This window comes from Poecilia mexicana, unplaced genomic scaffold, assembly GCF_051168715.1.
Source record: "Poecilia mexicana isolate PSO_F unplaced genomic scaffold, ASM5116871v1 scaffold_4, whole genome shotgun sequence".
NCBI classification, from domain to species: Eukaryota; Metazoa; Chordata; class Actinopteri; order Cyprinodontiformes; family Poeciliidae; genus Poecilia; species Poecilia mexicana.
Genome location: NW_028263373.1, coordinates 14,958,937 through 14,974,209, shown reverse-complemented (window position 1 = coordinate 14,974,209; position 15,273 = coordinate 14,958,937). Strand labels below are relative to the sequence as shown.

The 15,273-nt window shown below is 37.5% G+C and overlaps 3 protein-coding genes across 3 annotated transcripts; all 3 read left to right on the top strand.

Annotated features, from left to right (window-relative positions):
* Window positions 1-298: 298 nt before the first annotated feature.
* On the top strand, window positions 299-5,767 carry LOC106930007 (deoxyribonuclease-2-beta-like). Its single transcript, XM_015007301.2, has 6 exons — window positions 299-1,599; window positions 1,726-1,900; window positions 2,360-2,438; window positions 3,082-3,243; window positions 4,015-4,212; window positions 4,514-5,767. The coding sequence occupies exons 1-6, from the start codon at window positions 1,283-1,285 to the stop codon at window positions 4,846-4,848; spliced, it is 1,266 nt and encodes a 421-aa protein (XP_014862787.2). The 5' UTR covers window positions 299-1,282; the 3' UTR covers window positions 4,849-5,767.
* A 230-nt stretch (window positions 5,768-5,997) lies between these two features.
* LOC106929991 (deoxyribonuclease-2-alpha-like) lies at window positions 5,998-9,339 on the top strand. Its single transcript, XM_015007270.2, has 7 exons — window positions 5,998-6,091; window positions 6,934-7,028; window positions 7,113-7,275; window positions 7,373-7,454; window positions 7,537-7,695; window positions 7,789-7,980; window positions 8,096-9,339. Exons 1-7 carry the CDS (start codon window positions 6,080-6,082, stop codon window positions 8,464-8,466), a joined length of 1,074 nt encoding a protein of 357 aa, XP_014862756.2. The 5' UTR covers window positions 5,998-6,079; the 3' UTR covers window positions 8,467-9,339.
* A 156-nt stretch (window positions 9,340-9,495) lies between these two features.
* rpf1 (ribosome production factor 1 homolog) lies at window positions 9,496-14,218 on the top strand. Its single transcript, XM_015007314.2, has 9 exons — window positions 9,496-9,837; window positions 9,992-10,048; window positions 10,178-10,258; window positions 10,346-10,441; window positions 10,780-10,933; window positions 11,244-11,326; window positions 11,815-11,996; window positions 13,390-13,516; window positions 13,705-14,218. Exons 1-9 carry the CDS (start codon window positions 9,607-9,609, stop codon window positions 13,744-13,746), a joined length of 1,053 nt encoding a protein of 350 aa, XP_014862800.1. The 5' UTR covers window positions 9,496-9,606; the 3' UTR covers window positions 13,747-14,218.
* Window positions 14,219-15,273: the final 1,055 nt, after the last annotated feature.

The following is a 15,273-nucleotide window of genomic DNA, read 5'->3' as shown; positions in this document are numbered from 1 at the left end:
GCATCAGTCACCTGGATGGGCTAGCTGCTTGCCAGCTGACATCCTTCCATCCAGACTGCAAAGTGGTGATTTTGCTGTAAAGTCCATATTCTGATGCTGTGTTGATTATAAGAGGTAAAACCTGAAGCAGTAACTTCAGTGTAATGGAGATTACCTCTGTTGTTTGTCCATAGCGGTTGTCTGTTACCATGGAGACAGTGCACAGGCTGGAGAAGAGGCTTTGCTGACCAAGAAGCGACACTGACTTTTTATTATTATTATTATTATTATTATTATTATTATTATTATTATTATTATTATTATTAAATTAATCTTAATCAATGTGCACTAACTCCTTAATGAAGACCTTCTTTATTATTATTATTATTTTCTTTGAATATCCGACTACATTTTACTCTCATCACATGTTGGTAATGATTTTTGTAATGGCATTTTTACTTAAATATAGATTTAAATATTACTGCTTAAAAAATGTTAAAAGATTAATCTTTTTAGATGTGGAGCCTATAGTTTTTTCTGAAACAATAATGATAAAAAAAGTTACATTTTTATAGTACTTTAGTGTAAGTGAAGTGTAAATCATACAATAAATGTTGCACCCTTAGTTCTTTGATTCCTGAGGCAGGTCACATTTGATATGGAAAATTATGTTTTACTGTTTTGTTTTGTTTTTGTCTTGGTTGGCTGTATAATTGTGTTACTGCTTTAAATGTATTGTACTGACAATGTATGTTTGCCTTTTCATAGGCTAAGGTAGTTTTAGAGAGTTGGTGATTTAAATATTATGTTGGTTATATTTGAAAACTAACAAAATCTCTGGACAGCACACAAGTTGTATCCTATGTACTAGTACCTTGTTAGAGTGTATCATACTAATTAAAATTAACTCAGTTCTGCCCCACAACATTTACTTTACAGAAATTATTTGTTCACTTTGGCTGTAAGTTGTCTAATTATATTCAAACACTGGAATTTTTGGTAATTGTCTTTGAAAATGAAACTTTCAGTTCCAGATAAGACCCACTGTTGTTTCTCAGCCTCAATAAGTGAAATGAAAGTTAACAGCTTTCCCTCAGGTACACAGTGGTGTCTTTTTTTAGCCAAATATTCTCTAGTTCAGTAATCAGCAGCCTGGTTGCTAAAAATAAAAGATGACCAGGTGTGAACTGGTGCAACACTTTAAATGTAAAGAACTCTAGTGAAGTTTAATTAAAAAAAAAGAAGAAATAAAAAAAAAAGAAGAAAAACTTTGCTTGGTAGATGTTCCTAAAAAATACTAAACATGAATATTCAACGTATTTCCTTACACAGAACTTTCACCTTCCCCTATCATGTGACCGCAACTTATGACTTCCTTTTTTGCATATCATTGCAGCTGCGCTTTCTTTACTTTCAAAAACTCTGTCACACGGCTCGCAGCCTCCAAACAGGCTTCAGACATGTTTTAAATCCGCAGTTAGCCGTGTTGTTTTCAGCTAGTCCACCAAAGATGGCCTCTCAACTCGTCCCCTGCTTCCACATTACTGTCCTACTGTTGTGTTTCACAGTTGGCAGAAGTGACATTTCCTGCAGAAATGAAGCTGGTGAAGCTGTTGACTGGTGAGTTGATGTCATATTTTTCAGAATCCTTTTGTTGTGTTGTGGTTGCTGATGCCAAGGAACAGAAAGGCGCATAAAATGACCCCCAATATTTTCCTAATATGTGTTTCAATCTGGCTTTTCCAGGTTTATCATCTACAAACTGCCGAAGTTCAGGATTGGGGAGGTTGGCAGTGGTGTGGAGTACGTGTACCTGGACTCAGCAGCTGGTAGCTGGCGGAGGAGTAAATTTATGGTTAACACAACCGAGGGAGCCATGGCCAACACTCTGAATCAACTGTACAAGGGAAAGGTCTACATGGTGAGATCTGCTGCTCTTCTCCATTGGTGAATGGCCCTCAATCTTTAAGGTAGTCAAAGTCCTAGTTGTATGCTTGTGAGGTAAGTTTGACACATCAGCCTTATTAAAAAAAAGGGATAAATATTGATCATCTTTTCCAAAAGGAACACAAACCTACCTATTTATTCCATCAACAAAATATTTAATATGCATGAATAATCGAAGTTTCCTCCTTCAATTATCAATTTTTATTGTTCATTTTTCAAAACATCCTAAATCAATACAATGTCAGAGACAAATGTATTATCTCCTCGAATTCTGTAAGGGGGTATTTGCTGCCTGTTTCCTTCTGCTCCTGTGCCATTTTGATGTCGTGTAAAGTAAACACATAACGTGAAAACAAAAGAAAACTTAAAAGCTGGTAAATTCGTATTCACAGTACGTACAACGCTGCAAGTATTAAACTAGTTTCTCTTTCAGTCTAACAGCTCTGTGTACGCACTCTACAATGACGGTGCACCACAGCAGAAATACATCCGTACGTACGGACACACTAAAGGTACAGTTAATCTGAAGTAATTACAGTTATACTTGTTTTATCCATAAAAATATTTCACAGTGGTTTGGATCTTTGAATGTATTCTTCATCTCATGAAACAATGTTTTTTTTTGTTTTTTTTTCTGTGAAGGAACTGAACTTTTTTGACTGCAATGTAAAATGTGTAACATTAAGGAATCTTTAGTGTTTAATTATCTTTGCTCTATGTTTGTTTTGAGTCTCTGTTTTTTGTGAGGGGTTTGTAAATGGTAACATAGTAAAAAAAAAAAAAAAAAGTACATAAGTAAAAAAAATATTTCAAGGTATTGCTACCATGACAGCAGTAGTTGATAGGAACAATGCACAGTATTTCAATAGAAATATCTTCATCTTTCTACGTCTATCTATGTCTTTACAGTTAACTTTGTTCTCCAAAGCTGCAGTTCAGCAGTAAAATGTTGTGATTTAGCAGTGAAGGCAGATCAATGTGAGAGGAAATGTCCAAAGAGCAGCAGCCTGATAGCTACTGTTTACTCTGACCTCCCCAACATTCTGACACAACTTTGGTGGAAAGGCTGTTGCAGTCTTCGTGCCTGTTTGCATGTGTGTGAGCTTAGACGTGCTTTCTTGCCTGCTCAAGTGTGTGCTTTCATGCATCCTGCAGGGGTTCTGCTCTTTGACCATTCTCAAGGTTTCTGGCTGTCCCACACCGTTCCCCATTTCCCCTCGTTCCCTGAGCGAGGCTACCAGTACCCCTCCTCTGGCAGACACAATGGCCAGACTGCCCTGTGTGTGACCTACCAGTATTCACAGTTTCTCAGTATAGGTGAGTGGGTGCGTCGTGAAGCAACCAGTCCCGACTGTTTATACTGTGTGTGTGTGTGTGTGTGTGTGTGCGTGTGTGTGTGTGTGTGTGTGTGTGTGTGTGTGTGTGGGTGTGTGTGTGTGTGTGTGTGTGTGTGTGTGTGTGTGTGCGTGTGTCACAAAGTTTGCTGTATAAATTATTAAGTATGTTGACCCTGTTTTTCATTTAAAAAAAAGCATGAGGGAATATATTTCATACTGCAGAGCAAAAATGAATGTAGAAACATAACAACCCAAGATGTTCCTTTATTATTTTTCTCAACCCTTTTTGATATGTTCAAAACTCAAGACTACACTGAGTTAAAGCTGGAGCAAAGAAAAATGTCTTTCTGACTGACTAATCAAACGTACAAATGCCACATAAATCTCAGATAAACCACCTTTTCCCCAGCACTTAAACGCAGCATCTGCTTTAGGCTTTGTACCAAAAGGAGTGTGCAGCGAATCTATAAACCTGACATGTACAAAAGAAACATTAAGGAGAGTAATCTAATTATTTGGAATCATTGTTAAAAATTAATAAAAAATATTATTAAAACTTATGTACAAATAGAGATACATTTAAGTGCATTCTCAGATTTTCAAGTCTCAAAAACTTAGAATTTTAATCAGTGTGGGTACATTTTTGAGTGTTAATGTATAAAATTAGGCCTTTCAAATCCTATTTATGTTGTGAAAAACAATGTGCACGCATAGCTACATCTGTCTGTTTTTCCTTTATTTTCTACTGCAGCACAGCAGCTGGTCTACGTTTACCCACGTTTCTACAACTGTTCTGTCCCCGCTGCGTTCTCGGCCGACCTGCCGCAGCTCCTCCAGCTGTGCAAGGGCTCCAGGCCACCACTGTCCGCCAACAAGGGAGTGAAGGCACTGTTTTCTGTCAGTGGGGACAGATTTGTCAGCTTTGCAAAATCTGAGCACTTTGTAGACGGTAAGACGTTTTGGAGGCACCTCTAAGTTTTTTACATTTCAATCTTTACAGATGTAGTTGCTTACTTTGAAGGCCGAGAGTATTTGGTCTCTTGATCTCAGTCGTTTTCTCGAGATCACAGGATGGTGGTGTATGTGTTAAATCTGATTCCGTCCTTCAAATGCATGCCATTGTTCATGCCACGATGGCATGCATTTAAATACCATGAATAGATAACAAATGTTCTTTGAGCTGTGTATACTTCTGTATGATATGTTTTTATTCTTGGTGCACCTGAGTTCTCAATCTGGCCTTCCTTCAGATATCTACACAGGCTGGGTGGCTCAGGTCCTGGACACCGACCTTCTGGTGCAGACTTGGCAGACCCAAGGTCGAGAGCTGCCCTCCAACTGCTCGCTGCCGAGGCACACCATGAACGTCAAGAGGACCGTGCTTCCGCCATCGGTCCGGTTCGAATCTCATTACGACCACTCGAAGTGGTGTGTGTCACAGGCTTATGAGGACCAGGTGGTCTGCCTGGGGGACCTGAACCGGGTCAAGGCTCAGATGTTACGTGGCGGAGGGCTGATCTGCTCCTACAACCCTGTGATTTACAAGGCCTTCAGGAAGGCAGTGGACTGGTACATTAGCTGCTAAACAAGACTGAATTATTACTAATTATTACTGTGTTCATTTACATTGTACACAGTTATATGTGAAGTTTACCAGTTTAGATTTTAAAAATCTGTCTTATAAGCATCAACTAAACTTATTTTAACTTTTTCCTGTTAGATTATTTTGATCTTGAATTGAGTAAGTTAGTGTGACAAGCTCGCAGTGCCCTTCACAGTTATTGGCACACTTGAGTTGTGTACAACCGCCTCAAATAATAGTCGTAGAAATTTGGTAACCCTGTGCTTTGATGCAACCACTCTTTGCTAAAATGTCTAGATTTAGTTGCAGTTCTAGTTTTTTTTTTTTTTTTTTTTTTTTTTTTTTTAAACATTTCTATTTATCTTTTTTTTACAACAAAGCACAGCCATCCTCTGATTGGCTCACAATTTTTTATTGTTATTTTTTTTGTGGTAGGCTAATATCAAATTCTTTTTCTTTTTTTTTTTTTTTGAGTTATGGCGTTTTTTCTTTTTTTAAGGATCAATTGAAACTCCATGACACTGGAACTGGGCCGATGGGTCATTATACATTTTTTTTTCATAACACTGTAAAAACAAGTGTGAAGAAATGAATTGCATCATGTAACTGAATCCAGTCTGTCCCCGTTCAACGTTTGTTTCTATTGTATTTGCATTAAACAGTGCCTCCTACTGGTCACAGTGGTAGGACGCAGCAAAGCCGTCATGTTATTGTGAACGTCGAGCTGAGGATTGCATTTCCTCAGTGGAGGCATTTGTGTTTTATTATGTTTTGCTTAAGAAAAACTGAAGCAAACTATATTATGTGAATTTGTATTTGATGCAACCATTCATATATTCTCATGAAATTGTCTGCTGGTTTTTCATTTGAGTACCATGTTTAAAAGACAATAAATAAAAACATCCATCTTTGTGTGCCATCATGCTGTTTTCCAGCTCTGTGTCTGCATAGTGAGTCTGTATAAATGTTCAGAAGATGCTAAGTGAGAGTTGCACTAACAACTTTGGCTCCTAGATGTTGAAACAGAATGGAAGTGTCAGCAGGTGTTGAGCAATTCAGATTGTCAAAGCTTGAAGGGAACAATGTTTCTTTCACTGTTCTTTCACGGTTTAAGCAACAAGGAAGCAGCTGAAACATGAAGGCGAGTCGTGGGCGTGAGTTTCCTTTTTACGTTGATATGTGACACAACAGCCTTTTCAAACAGGTTTGTAGTCTAGTTTAAAGGCGAGTGAAGATGACAGCGCACGTAAGTGATATGTTTGAATATTTTAAAGAGAATAATAACATAAATTAGTTGTTTGAAGTAGAGTGAATACTTTCATTTAAGAAAAAGAAAAGACCTTTGAAATAAAGGATCGTTTTAACTATTTCCTTAATATTATTGGACTGTTTGCAAGTTTGGTGAATGAATGAGAGCTCGCAAAGTGAAAGTAGTATGATATCTATATATATTGATGTTCTGAATATATTTCAACTGCGGGTTTGACTTGTTCTTGTGAAGTGAAGTAGTTGTGGTGCATCACTCAGTTTTGTTAGTCCAGGAAGTGCATTTTATAGGAAACCAGAACATGCTTAAAAGATTTTAAACCCACAACAATCTTGCATATTTGCAAAAGGCTGCTCCATAACTCCTTAACATAACACATAAATAAAGGAATAACTAAAGAGTCTGACTTCTGACATGATGTCGTTAAAACCTTAGTTATCATTCAGCAGTTACACTGTAGTATTTATGCAAAACACCCTGAATTTGGCTTATACTTCATGCCTAGTTTCCAGTTAATCACTCTTGCGAATCACCTTGCTGGTGCTAAAATACTATTTTATATCAGTCAAAACTGTGCAGTTGACTAGTAATTAAATGTTAAAATGTCAAGTTTGAGATGCTAAGATTCCACATAATTTGTGTATAAAATCTTGACTATAAGTTTGATCCAATGTCTGTCTCAAAAGTTGTGGTGTCTTCTAAAAAAAAAAAAACACTCTGTATGTTACATCTTAATAAGCAGTTTAATCACCACAACTAACCCTGAGTTTATGTAATAAAGCATTTCCTTTGTCTAATTATGTTTGTTTTAATTGTTTCAGGCTCTCATCGGATTCCTCCTCAGTATCGGACTTCTTTTTAAAGCGTGTCACTCAGATGTGAAGTGCAGGAATGACAGAGGAGAGGCTGTTGACTGGTCGGTGAAGATTTCTGACAATATTCTTACCTCCATTGAGCTTAAGCTGAATAAATGATCAACTATTCACATCTTCACCATTAGGTATATTGTGTATAAACTGCCTAATGTGAAAGATGGTGGACTGTCGTATTTGTACATGGATGAGAGCACCGGTGGGTGGGAACTCAGCAAGGAGAAAATCGACAGTGAAACTGGCTTTCTAGGAAAAACACTGAAACCTCTTCTTGACTTCTACACCAAAAAGGTGAGATTTTATTAAAAAAAGAAAAGGAAAAAAACAATGTATAAAATCAGCTTTTAAAGGACATTTTTTTATTTCTCTTCTCTTATTTAATGGTCAGACTGAAGGGTTTGGATACCTGCTCTACAATGATCAGCCTCCAAAGCCATACTCTGCTCCTTCATCATTCGGTCACAGTAAAGGTGAGCCCAATACTTTTCAACCAAATTGCACACAAAGTACAGGTAGGCTATCAAATTAACTCATTGATTTTATCTCCTTCAGGGGTTGTGATGTTGGATCGCAGATTTGGACTTTGGCTTTCACACAGCACACCCAAATTTCCAACATATCTCAGTACAGAGTTCTGGCCAAGCAGTGGAAATGCAAATGCTCAAACATTTCTTTGTGTTACTTTCCCCTACCAGCAGTTTAAAGCAATAGGTAAGTTACTAGAGAAGCTTTCTGGAGTTGCACACTAGATAATTTTTTTTTTAATTATTAAAATATTTTAAATTATATCATTTAAATCCTCAGGACTGCAGCTCAAGTACATCCATGCCTATTCATTTGACTCTGAAATTCCAAAAACTTTTCCTGAGGAGCTGCGTTGTGTTGCACAGAGAAGCTGCTACCCAACACAAAAGCCCTGGTTTAGTGTGGAGAGGCTGAAATCAGCAGCAGGGAGCACTTTCACCAGCTTTGCAAAATACTCACGATTTAAAGATGGTGAGTTTTGGCACTGATCCACAAAATGTTTTTTTTTTTTTTTGTTAATAATTAAGAAAACATCTGAAGTCTGTTGCCTAAAACTGATAATGATCTATGTTCTGTTACATCCTAGACCTTTACTCTGGTCTCATAGTGAACAAAGTGTCCAACGATCTTTTTGTGAAGAGCTGGGGGAAGCTGAGTAAACCTCTATCCTCCAACTGCAGTTCAATGCTCAGTCATCATGTCTACAACGTAAAGGACGTGCAGCTGCAGAAGAGGAAGGCCATCAGTGACACTGTGGATCACTCCAAGTGGTGTGTGACTTCAGACGGTGGCTGGACCTGCATCGCTGATATGAACAGGGAGGTCAGTCAGATGAGCAGAGGAGGAGGAGCAATCTGCACTGAAGATCCACGAGTGGGACAAGCTTTCAGGTCACTTTTCTCAGACCATGAACCGTGTAAAAAGTCTCATTCCAAGGCTCATAAAAGAGAACTGTAAAAGCTGACAGTCATGAAAATGAACTGTTTTTCCACAAATGAGCATTGTTACACCAGGGGAGCAAGTGGCTCGTGTGAAATAGATGTAAGAATGTATGAAATCACTTATATTCTAATTTTTACAAGGACGACTTTGTTGTATTTCTGTTTGTGTTATCAGAATCTGAAATGGTATTAATGGGAGCCTGAAGAAAGACATGGATTTTACTAAATATAATTTGGGGATAATGACAGGGTAATTATGTTTGCTTACTAAGAATTCAATATTTATTAATATGAATATTATGGTTTTGTCTCTTTATAGTGTAACAAGCAATAAGATATTTGTCCAGTATGTTATATTGTATAGACAAACTGGAGATGAAAGGGAGAACCAGTAGATACTTCATCTGGCTTCTTTACAAAAAAGTATGTAATCACATCTAATATATCTCATTCAAATGCTGTGTTTAATAAGATTTTTTTTTCTGTAATGTTGTATTATTTAAAGCCAAAAATTAATTGCAGAACATTAAACATGTTGATCCAAAAATAACTCTGCAGAATTAAGAGCAACAATATTAAAGGAAGCATGATAGTGACTTTATAATGGAGGATCTACATTTTTTAAAGTGATTTTGATATTTTGGGATTTTATTTAAACAATTCTACAGCTGCATTTAGATAATTATGTTGTTTTTATATAAAAGATTTCATATTACAGATCTGAATGATCAGATTTCTTACTTTAAATATATGAAATAAAGAGTTTTTATTGTATGATCATGATTTTCCTGTCAAAATTATGACTTGAAAACTGACACTATAATTTGGAACTCAGTGTATAATTTTGAAAGTCAGAATTGTGACATTAAAGTCAAAATTATAAATTTAAGTCAAATGTGTGACTTTTTAATTTAATCACAAATGCGCAAATCAAATGCGCGTCATTAAAATGTGGCTGTTTTGCATAAGGTTTTCAGACCTTCTCAACAGCAATGAGTGAGAAAGGCAGTAACACCTCCTCACCACTAGAGGTCCCCCTCTTTTATCGCTAAAGTTGAATCTATTCACCTCTCATTCCAGGAAGTGAACGCAGTCGAACAGACAGCTTGTAAACACGTGAGAAAATAACTCAAAACAGACCGCTGACATACGAAAGATGGATGTTACAGAAGTTCCCACGGATCAGGGCAGCAAGAGCAAGAAGAAGAAGAAGTCAATGAAAGCAAAGACGAAGGTTAAAAACACGGAGGTGAAGGAAGAGAGCAGCGCCGCGGAGAACCAGGCCGATCCGACGATTTCGTTCCCCCCCACGTTCAGTGTCTCCGAGATCAAGAACAAACAGCGGAGACACCTCATGTTCATGAAGCTCAAGCAGGAGAAGAGGAAGGTAAACAGAGCCTTCAGGGTCAAACTGTCCTCTGTACTACAGAAGAGTTAAAGTTTCTTTATTTGAAAAGTCAGCCAGTGCATTATCATACTGTTAACGCATCCACCTGTTAAAATGGAGTGTTGAAAATAACATGGATATTTCTGACTTTTAGCAAAAACTTCAACTGAAGAAAAAGAGGAGAAAAGAAAGGGAAGCATTAGGCGACAAGGTGAGTGTTTATTGTTTTTCCCCCCCCTTTTTTACATGTTGTTAGCTTAAGTTATAATCCAAGTGAGTGCATTCTTGTTTATTTTTCCATACCAGTCATTCACCCCATGTTAATCTATTTCCAACTTAGGCGCCACCAAAGGAGGTCCCCAAAACGATAGAAAACCAGAGAGTGTTTGATGAGACAACAGTTGATCCAGAAGACGAAGAGGTTTGGATTTTGTTGTTTTCGTCTTTCTGTATGTATGTCTTTATTTTAACAAACATTCTTTGTTTTGTTCATTTTGCTCATCACCAGGTTGCTTTTGATGAGGGAACTGATGAATTTTCAGCATATTTCAACGGGTTGACAAATCCCAAAGTGCTCATCACTACATCAGACAGACCCAGAGGGGTGAGTGGCTGCAGTTGTTGTAAGAGTTTTACTAGTTTTGAATTGAGTTTTTTATTTCTTTTTCTTTGAATTGCAAGCCATTAGTAGTTTTGGGATTATTTGCTATTTTAATTCAGAGCTAGTTTTAAAAAAGAAACGATATACAGTATGTGATGTCATGTCATCCGTAAGGTTGCATAGTGAAATTAATGTTGAAGAATGCAACAATAGTATTTTATTTACGTAGAATGTAACCCTTTTGATTAAAGATAGAAATTACTGTAAAATTTAGGTCGTGTAGTTGGAATTTTAGAATCATATACGTCAACCTCATGAATTGTGTCATTTGTGTCTTGCAGAGAACAGTGAGGTTTTGCGAGCAGCTGGCCAGCGTCATCCCAAACGCCCATGTTTACTACAGAAGAGGCCTCGCCCTAAAGAGGATCATTCCCCAGTGTGTTGCCAGGGACTTCACATACATGATGGTCATCAACCAGGATCGCCTAGTGCCCAGTATCCTGACTTCAAAAAGCACTTCTGATGACATGAGGAAATTCGTTTAGATACATTCAGTTTTTGTTCCCACTTGAATCGTTGACTGTTACACCTCTGGCTACACAAACTGTTCTAAATTTATCCTCATCACAATATATGTGTCCAAAGAATCCAAGCTCAAAGAATTTACTAGAATGAATATTTATAGAAATGTTACCATCTGGGTTCTGGGATTGCAAGAAACCCAAAGCAGACTGGCATAAAGTTTTTTTTTTTTTTTTCCATTTCTGTTTTGTCTAACAGTTTATTCCTTAACAGTTATTTTCAGACGGTTTAGTTCTCTGTCACCTTCCTGACGGGCCAACTGCGCACTTCAAAGTCAGCAGTGTTCGACTAAGAAAAGAGATAAAGGCAAGTCAAATAAATTTATCCCTAATATGAATGCCTTTTGGGGGTACAATTCTGAATTCTCATCTCCCAAAACCTGCATCGGGTTTCCTACACAGATTAAGAATAGGCTAGAATTTCATTCAATTAGTTTCCATGCCTGGATAATTATGGAAAAATATTTGATTTTAGTAGTTTTTATCTGTCCAACTGATTAAATCTGTCATTGATCCATCAACCTTCCAATGCATCTGTCTGTCGGTCAGTGAGTGAGTAAGTCGATCCGTCAAATCAGACGCAAGATAAATTCCACGTGAATTTTTACAAATTGGGCTTTAATAATTGGATAAAAAAGGGTTAAAAACTCTGAAAATTTTCCTTGAAAATGTGCATAAACCCTGTGTTCTTGTGCTTCCTTGCTCTTTCCCAAGTTAAATCCCATTTCTACTAGTCGCTGAAGACAAACCTCAGCTCTCATGCTGATGCACCGCTGTCCTGTTTCCTGTTTTCAGAGGCGAGGTAAAGAGCCAACCGAACACTATCCAGAGGTGATTCTCAACAACTTCACCACCCGCCTCGGACACAGCATTGGTCGTCTGTTCGCCGCTCTGTTCCCACAGAACCCTCAGTTTGTGGGTCGACAGGTCGCCACCTTCCACAACCAGAGAGACTTCATCTTTTTCAGATTCCACAGGTAAGTGTTCAAGATTGATCAGGAAGACATCCTTCCGTTTACAGGAATGCTTTTTTCCCCCCTTTTTACCTGGATGTAAATAACACAAAATCTTATATGTCGATAATTCATAGAGATTTTTCTGTATGTCACTTAGGAGGACATATTATAGTTACTAAATTATAATTATGCTTGCTAAATCCAAGAATTATTGATAATAAATTAGTTTAAGCTTTCTTCAAATTCAGATGTATTTTGTGGAGTAGCATTTTAAACCACATGATTTGGGCAAATATTTTGTTTCCTTCCTTGCTTCCAGTCTTAACCTTACTGACTGTCTTCAGATTATGCTTTTCCGCATGATGTTTTTTTTATATTCATTTTGTGAATTGCACCAGTCCTTCCTGCTGAAAAATAACCACACACCATGACGCAGCCATCCATCCATTTCAAAATTGGGATGTTGTTCTCAGGCGTGCAGGCGCCCCCTTTTTTCTCATAAGTTAGTGATTGATAGACATTACTTCATCTCCTGATGGAGTGCAGAGTGGACTTGTAGCTCATGTTGATGCACGACATGTTTCACTGCGGATGGTGACGTTCTCTGACCTGCATCTTCACAAGGTCTTTCGTTTTTTTCTGGGACTGATGTGGACATTTCACAACTAAACACGTTCCTCTCTGAGATGTTGCTTCAATATTTTTGCTATTGTGACGCTCACCAGTCCCAGTGGCTGAAAAACACCAAACACATGATGCTGCCACCACTGCACTACGCAGTTTGGTGTCCTCAGGCTTGAAAGCCTCGTCCTTTATCCTCCAAATGCAACAATTGTAATGCCTCCATTTCAGAGGACAGGACATGTCTTCAGAAACGAACGTCTTTGTCCTCTCGTGCATCGACAAACATTTTTATGTTGCTTTTAAGAGTAATTGTTTCTTCCTCTCTGAGTGGCCTATCAGCCATGTTGGAATAAAACCAAGAGGATCTCATCATATTCAAAAGATCTTTTGTTTTTGTGAGAAGAAATGATTATGTCTCTCTTTTTTGTTTAAGTAGATGTCATTAATCAGGGCAAAATCTTTACTGCTGACACTTAGTGAATTTGGTCTTGGCTTTAACATATTTTCTTCAAAGCTGCTTACTTCCCAAAAGACTTTAGAGTGAGACTTTTCAAAGTTAGATGTAGGTGAAGGTCCTTTAGGAAAGTCTTTACACACATCAGGTTGTCTCTCTTTTCATGACTTTCCAGCTGCTTCCAGGGCTGGAGTTTTCAATCTGTCATAGGGTGTGTGATTATTTTACCTATCAATAAGTGAAATGACCATAAATTAAAAAAAACTGGAGTCAAGGTCAAATTGCTTAATTTATTTTAAATGAGGTCAAATAAATTAATTATGGTATTTCTGTAAGGTATATCTTCAAGAACGAGAAGAAAGTTGGTATTCAGGAGCTGGGACCTCGGTTCACTCTGAAACTCCGATCTCTGCAGAAGGGCACGTTCGACTCCAAGTATGGAGAGTACGAATGGGTGCTGAAGGTGAGTCTGTTTAATAGAAAAAGGAGCTTTAATTGACTTTTTCATATCAACTGGATTTGTTTGCTTAAATCTGCTGATCTGTTGCTACAATCTATTATGGTATTTCAGGATTTTAATGAGATGCTACCTGGAGAATATGTCAGTGGTTTTATTTCTTACTTTGACACAAACATATTTTCATCTTTCAGCGCCACGAGATGGATGCCTGCAGAAGGAAGTTCCAGCTTTGAGTTGGAGGTTTATTGGTCAGAGAAGATCCCGGCCTAATGTCCTGCAAATATTTATGGACTTACACAAATTTGCTTCATAGAGTCTCTCATTCTTTTTGAAGGAAACCCACGTTAGCTGTACAAAGATCCAGATGCAGCTTTCAGTGATGAGGTGATGCTATGTTGTCTGGTAACAGTTTTTGTATAAACATATTTTCTTTAGTTATTACATGAAGATGAGTTTGAGACTGCAGAGAGTTGAGCTAAAGTGAGAGAAAGTAGGAGACGAATTCATTTCTTCAGACTTGCCTCTGAGTGATATCGTCAACACAAAATGTGCATCTTTCTTTTTTAACCTTCATGTTTGTCTGGGTCAAGATTGACACATTTTCAAGTTTAACTGTAAAAAGTACAATTTATATTTTATTGGAAGAGGGTTTGTGTTATCCCTAGAAGCAGGCATTTTGACACAAAATAAACTTTCAATAATTCAGTCTGTCCTGAAGGTATGTGAATGAAAAGAATCAGTTTTGGTGCTCTGGGTCAGAGAGCACAGAAAAGCTGGGTGTTGCTCTATGGACTAAATAAGGCTCAACATTTTACATATACTCATCCTCCACCAAACCAAGGAAACTCATTTCAGTTGGTTGGGTCTTGTTTCGGATTAAGATAATGTAGATAAAGGCATCATAGACACAGCAATGTTTGGCATGCCAACATTAACGCATTACAAGTGTTACAAAAAAAAACTGCGTAAAATGATGAATACTAAAACTTAGCAAAGATAAAATTGAAAGTTATTTTGAAATATTCCAGGGAAAAAGGGAGAGGCTTCAGTACTATTAGACATTTATTGTAAATAGAAATGCAGATTAAACTAAAGAATTTAGACTGAGTCACAATGAACAGAAAAACCCTCCACTTTAAGGGAAGTTTCTAAAACAAGTCTGAGCATGATGAATTGTCTTCACTTTGAGGATTCATGCAGCGTCTTCCAGTGTAACCGACAGGATAGCGATAACATCTCACCAGGACTTGCATTTCTAAAGTACACTGCTCAAAAAAATAAAGGGAACACTCAAATAACACATCCTAGATCTGAATGAATGAAATATTCTCATTGAATACTTTGTGCTGTACAAAGTTGAATGTGCCGACAACAAAATCACACAAAAATCATCAATGGAAATCAAATTTATTAACCAATGGAGGCCTGGATTTGGAGCCACACACAAAATTAAAGTGAAATGTTCCCTTTATTTTTTTGAGCAGTATATTTTTCTTCAAAGTCTGACAAATGAGGACATCGGACAACAGCTTCAAACTCCAAGTGAGGGATAAAAACTTTGTGACAGCGGACTATTCCAGAAAATTGGTTAGGTTCATATTGCTGCAGTAACTGGGCCGGAGTTTATTTTATAAACGCTTTCTCCAATCTGACTTCATAGAAAAGATCACAGACAAGCCGGTTTTACCCCCAGCAAACTAATATCTCATTAGAAGATTTACCATGTAAATGATATCAAGATGTATTTGCAAGAACAACTC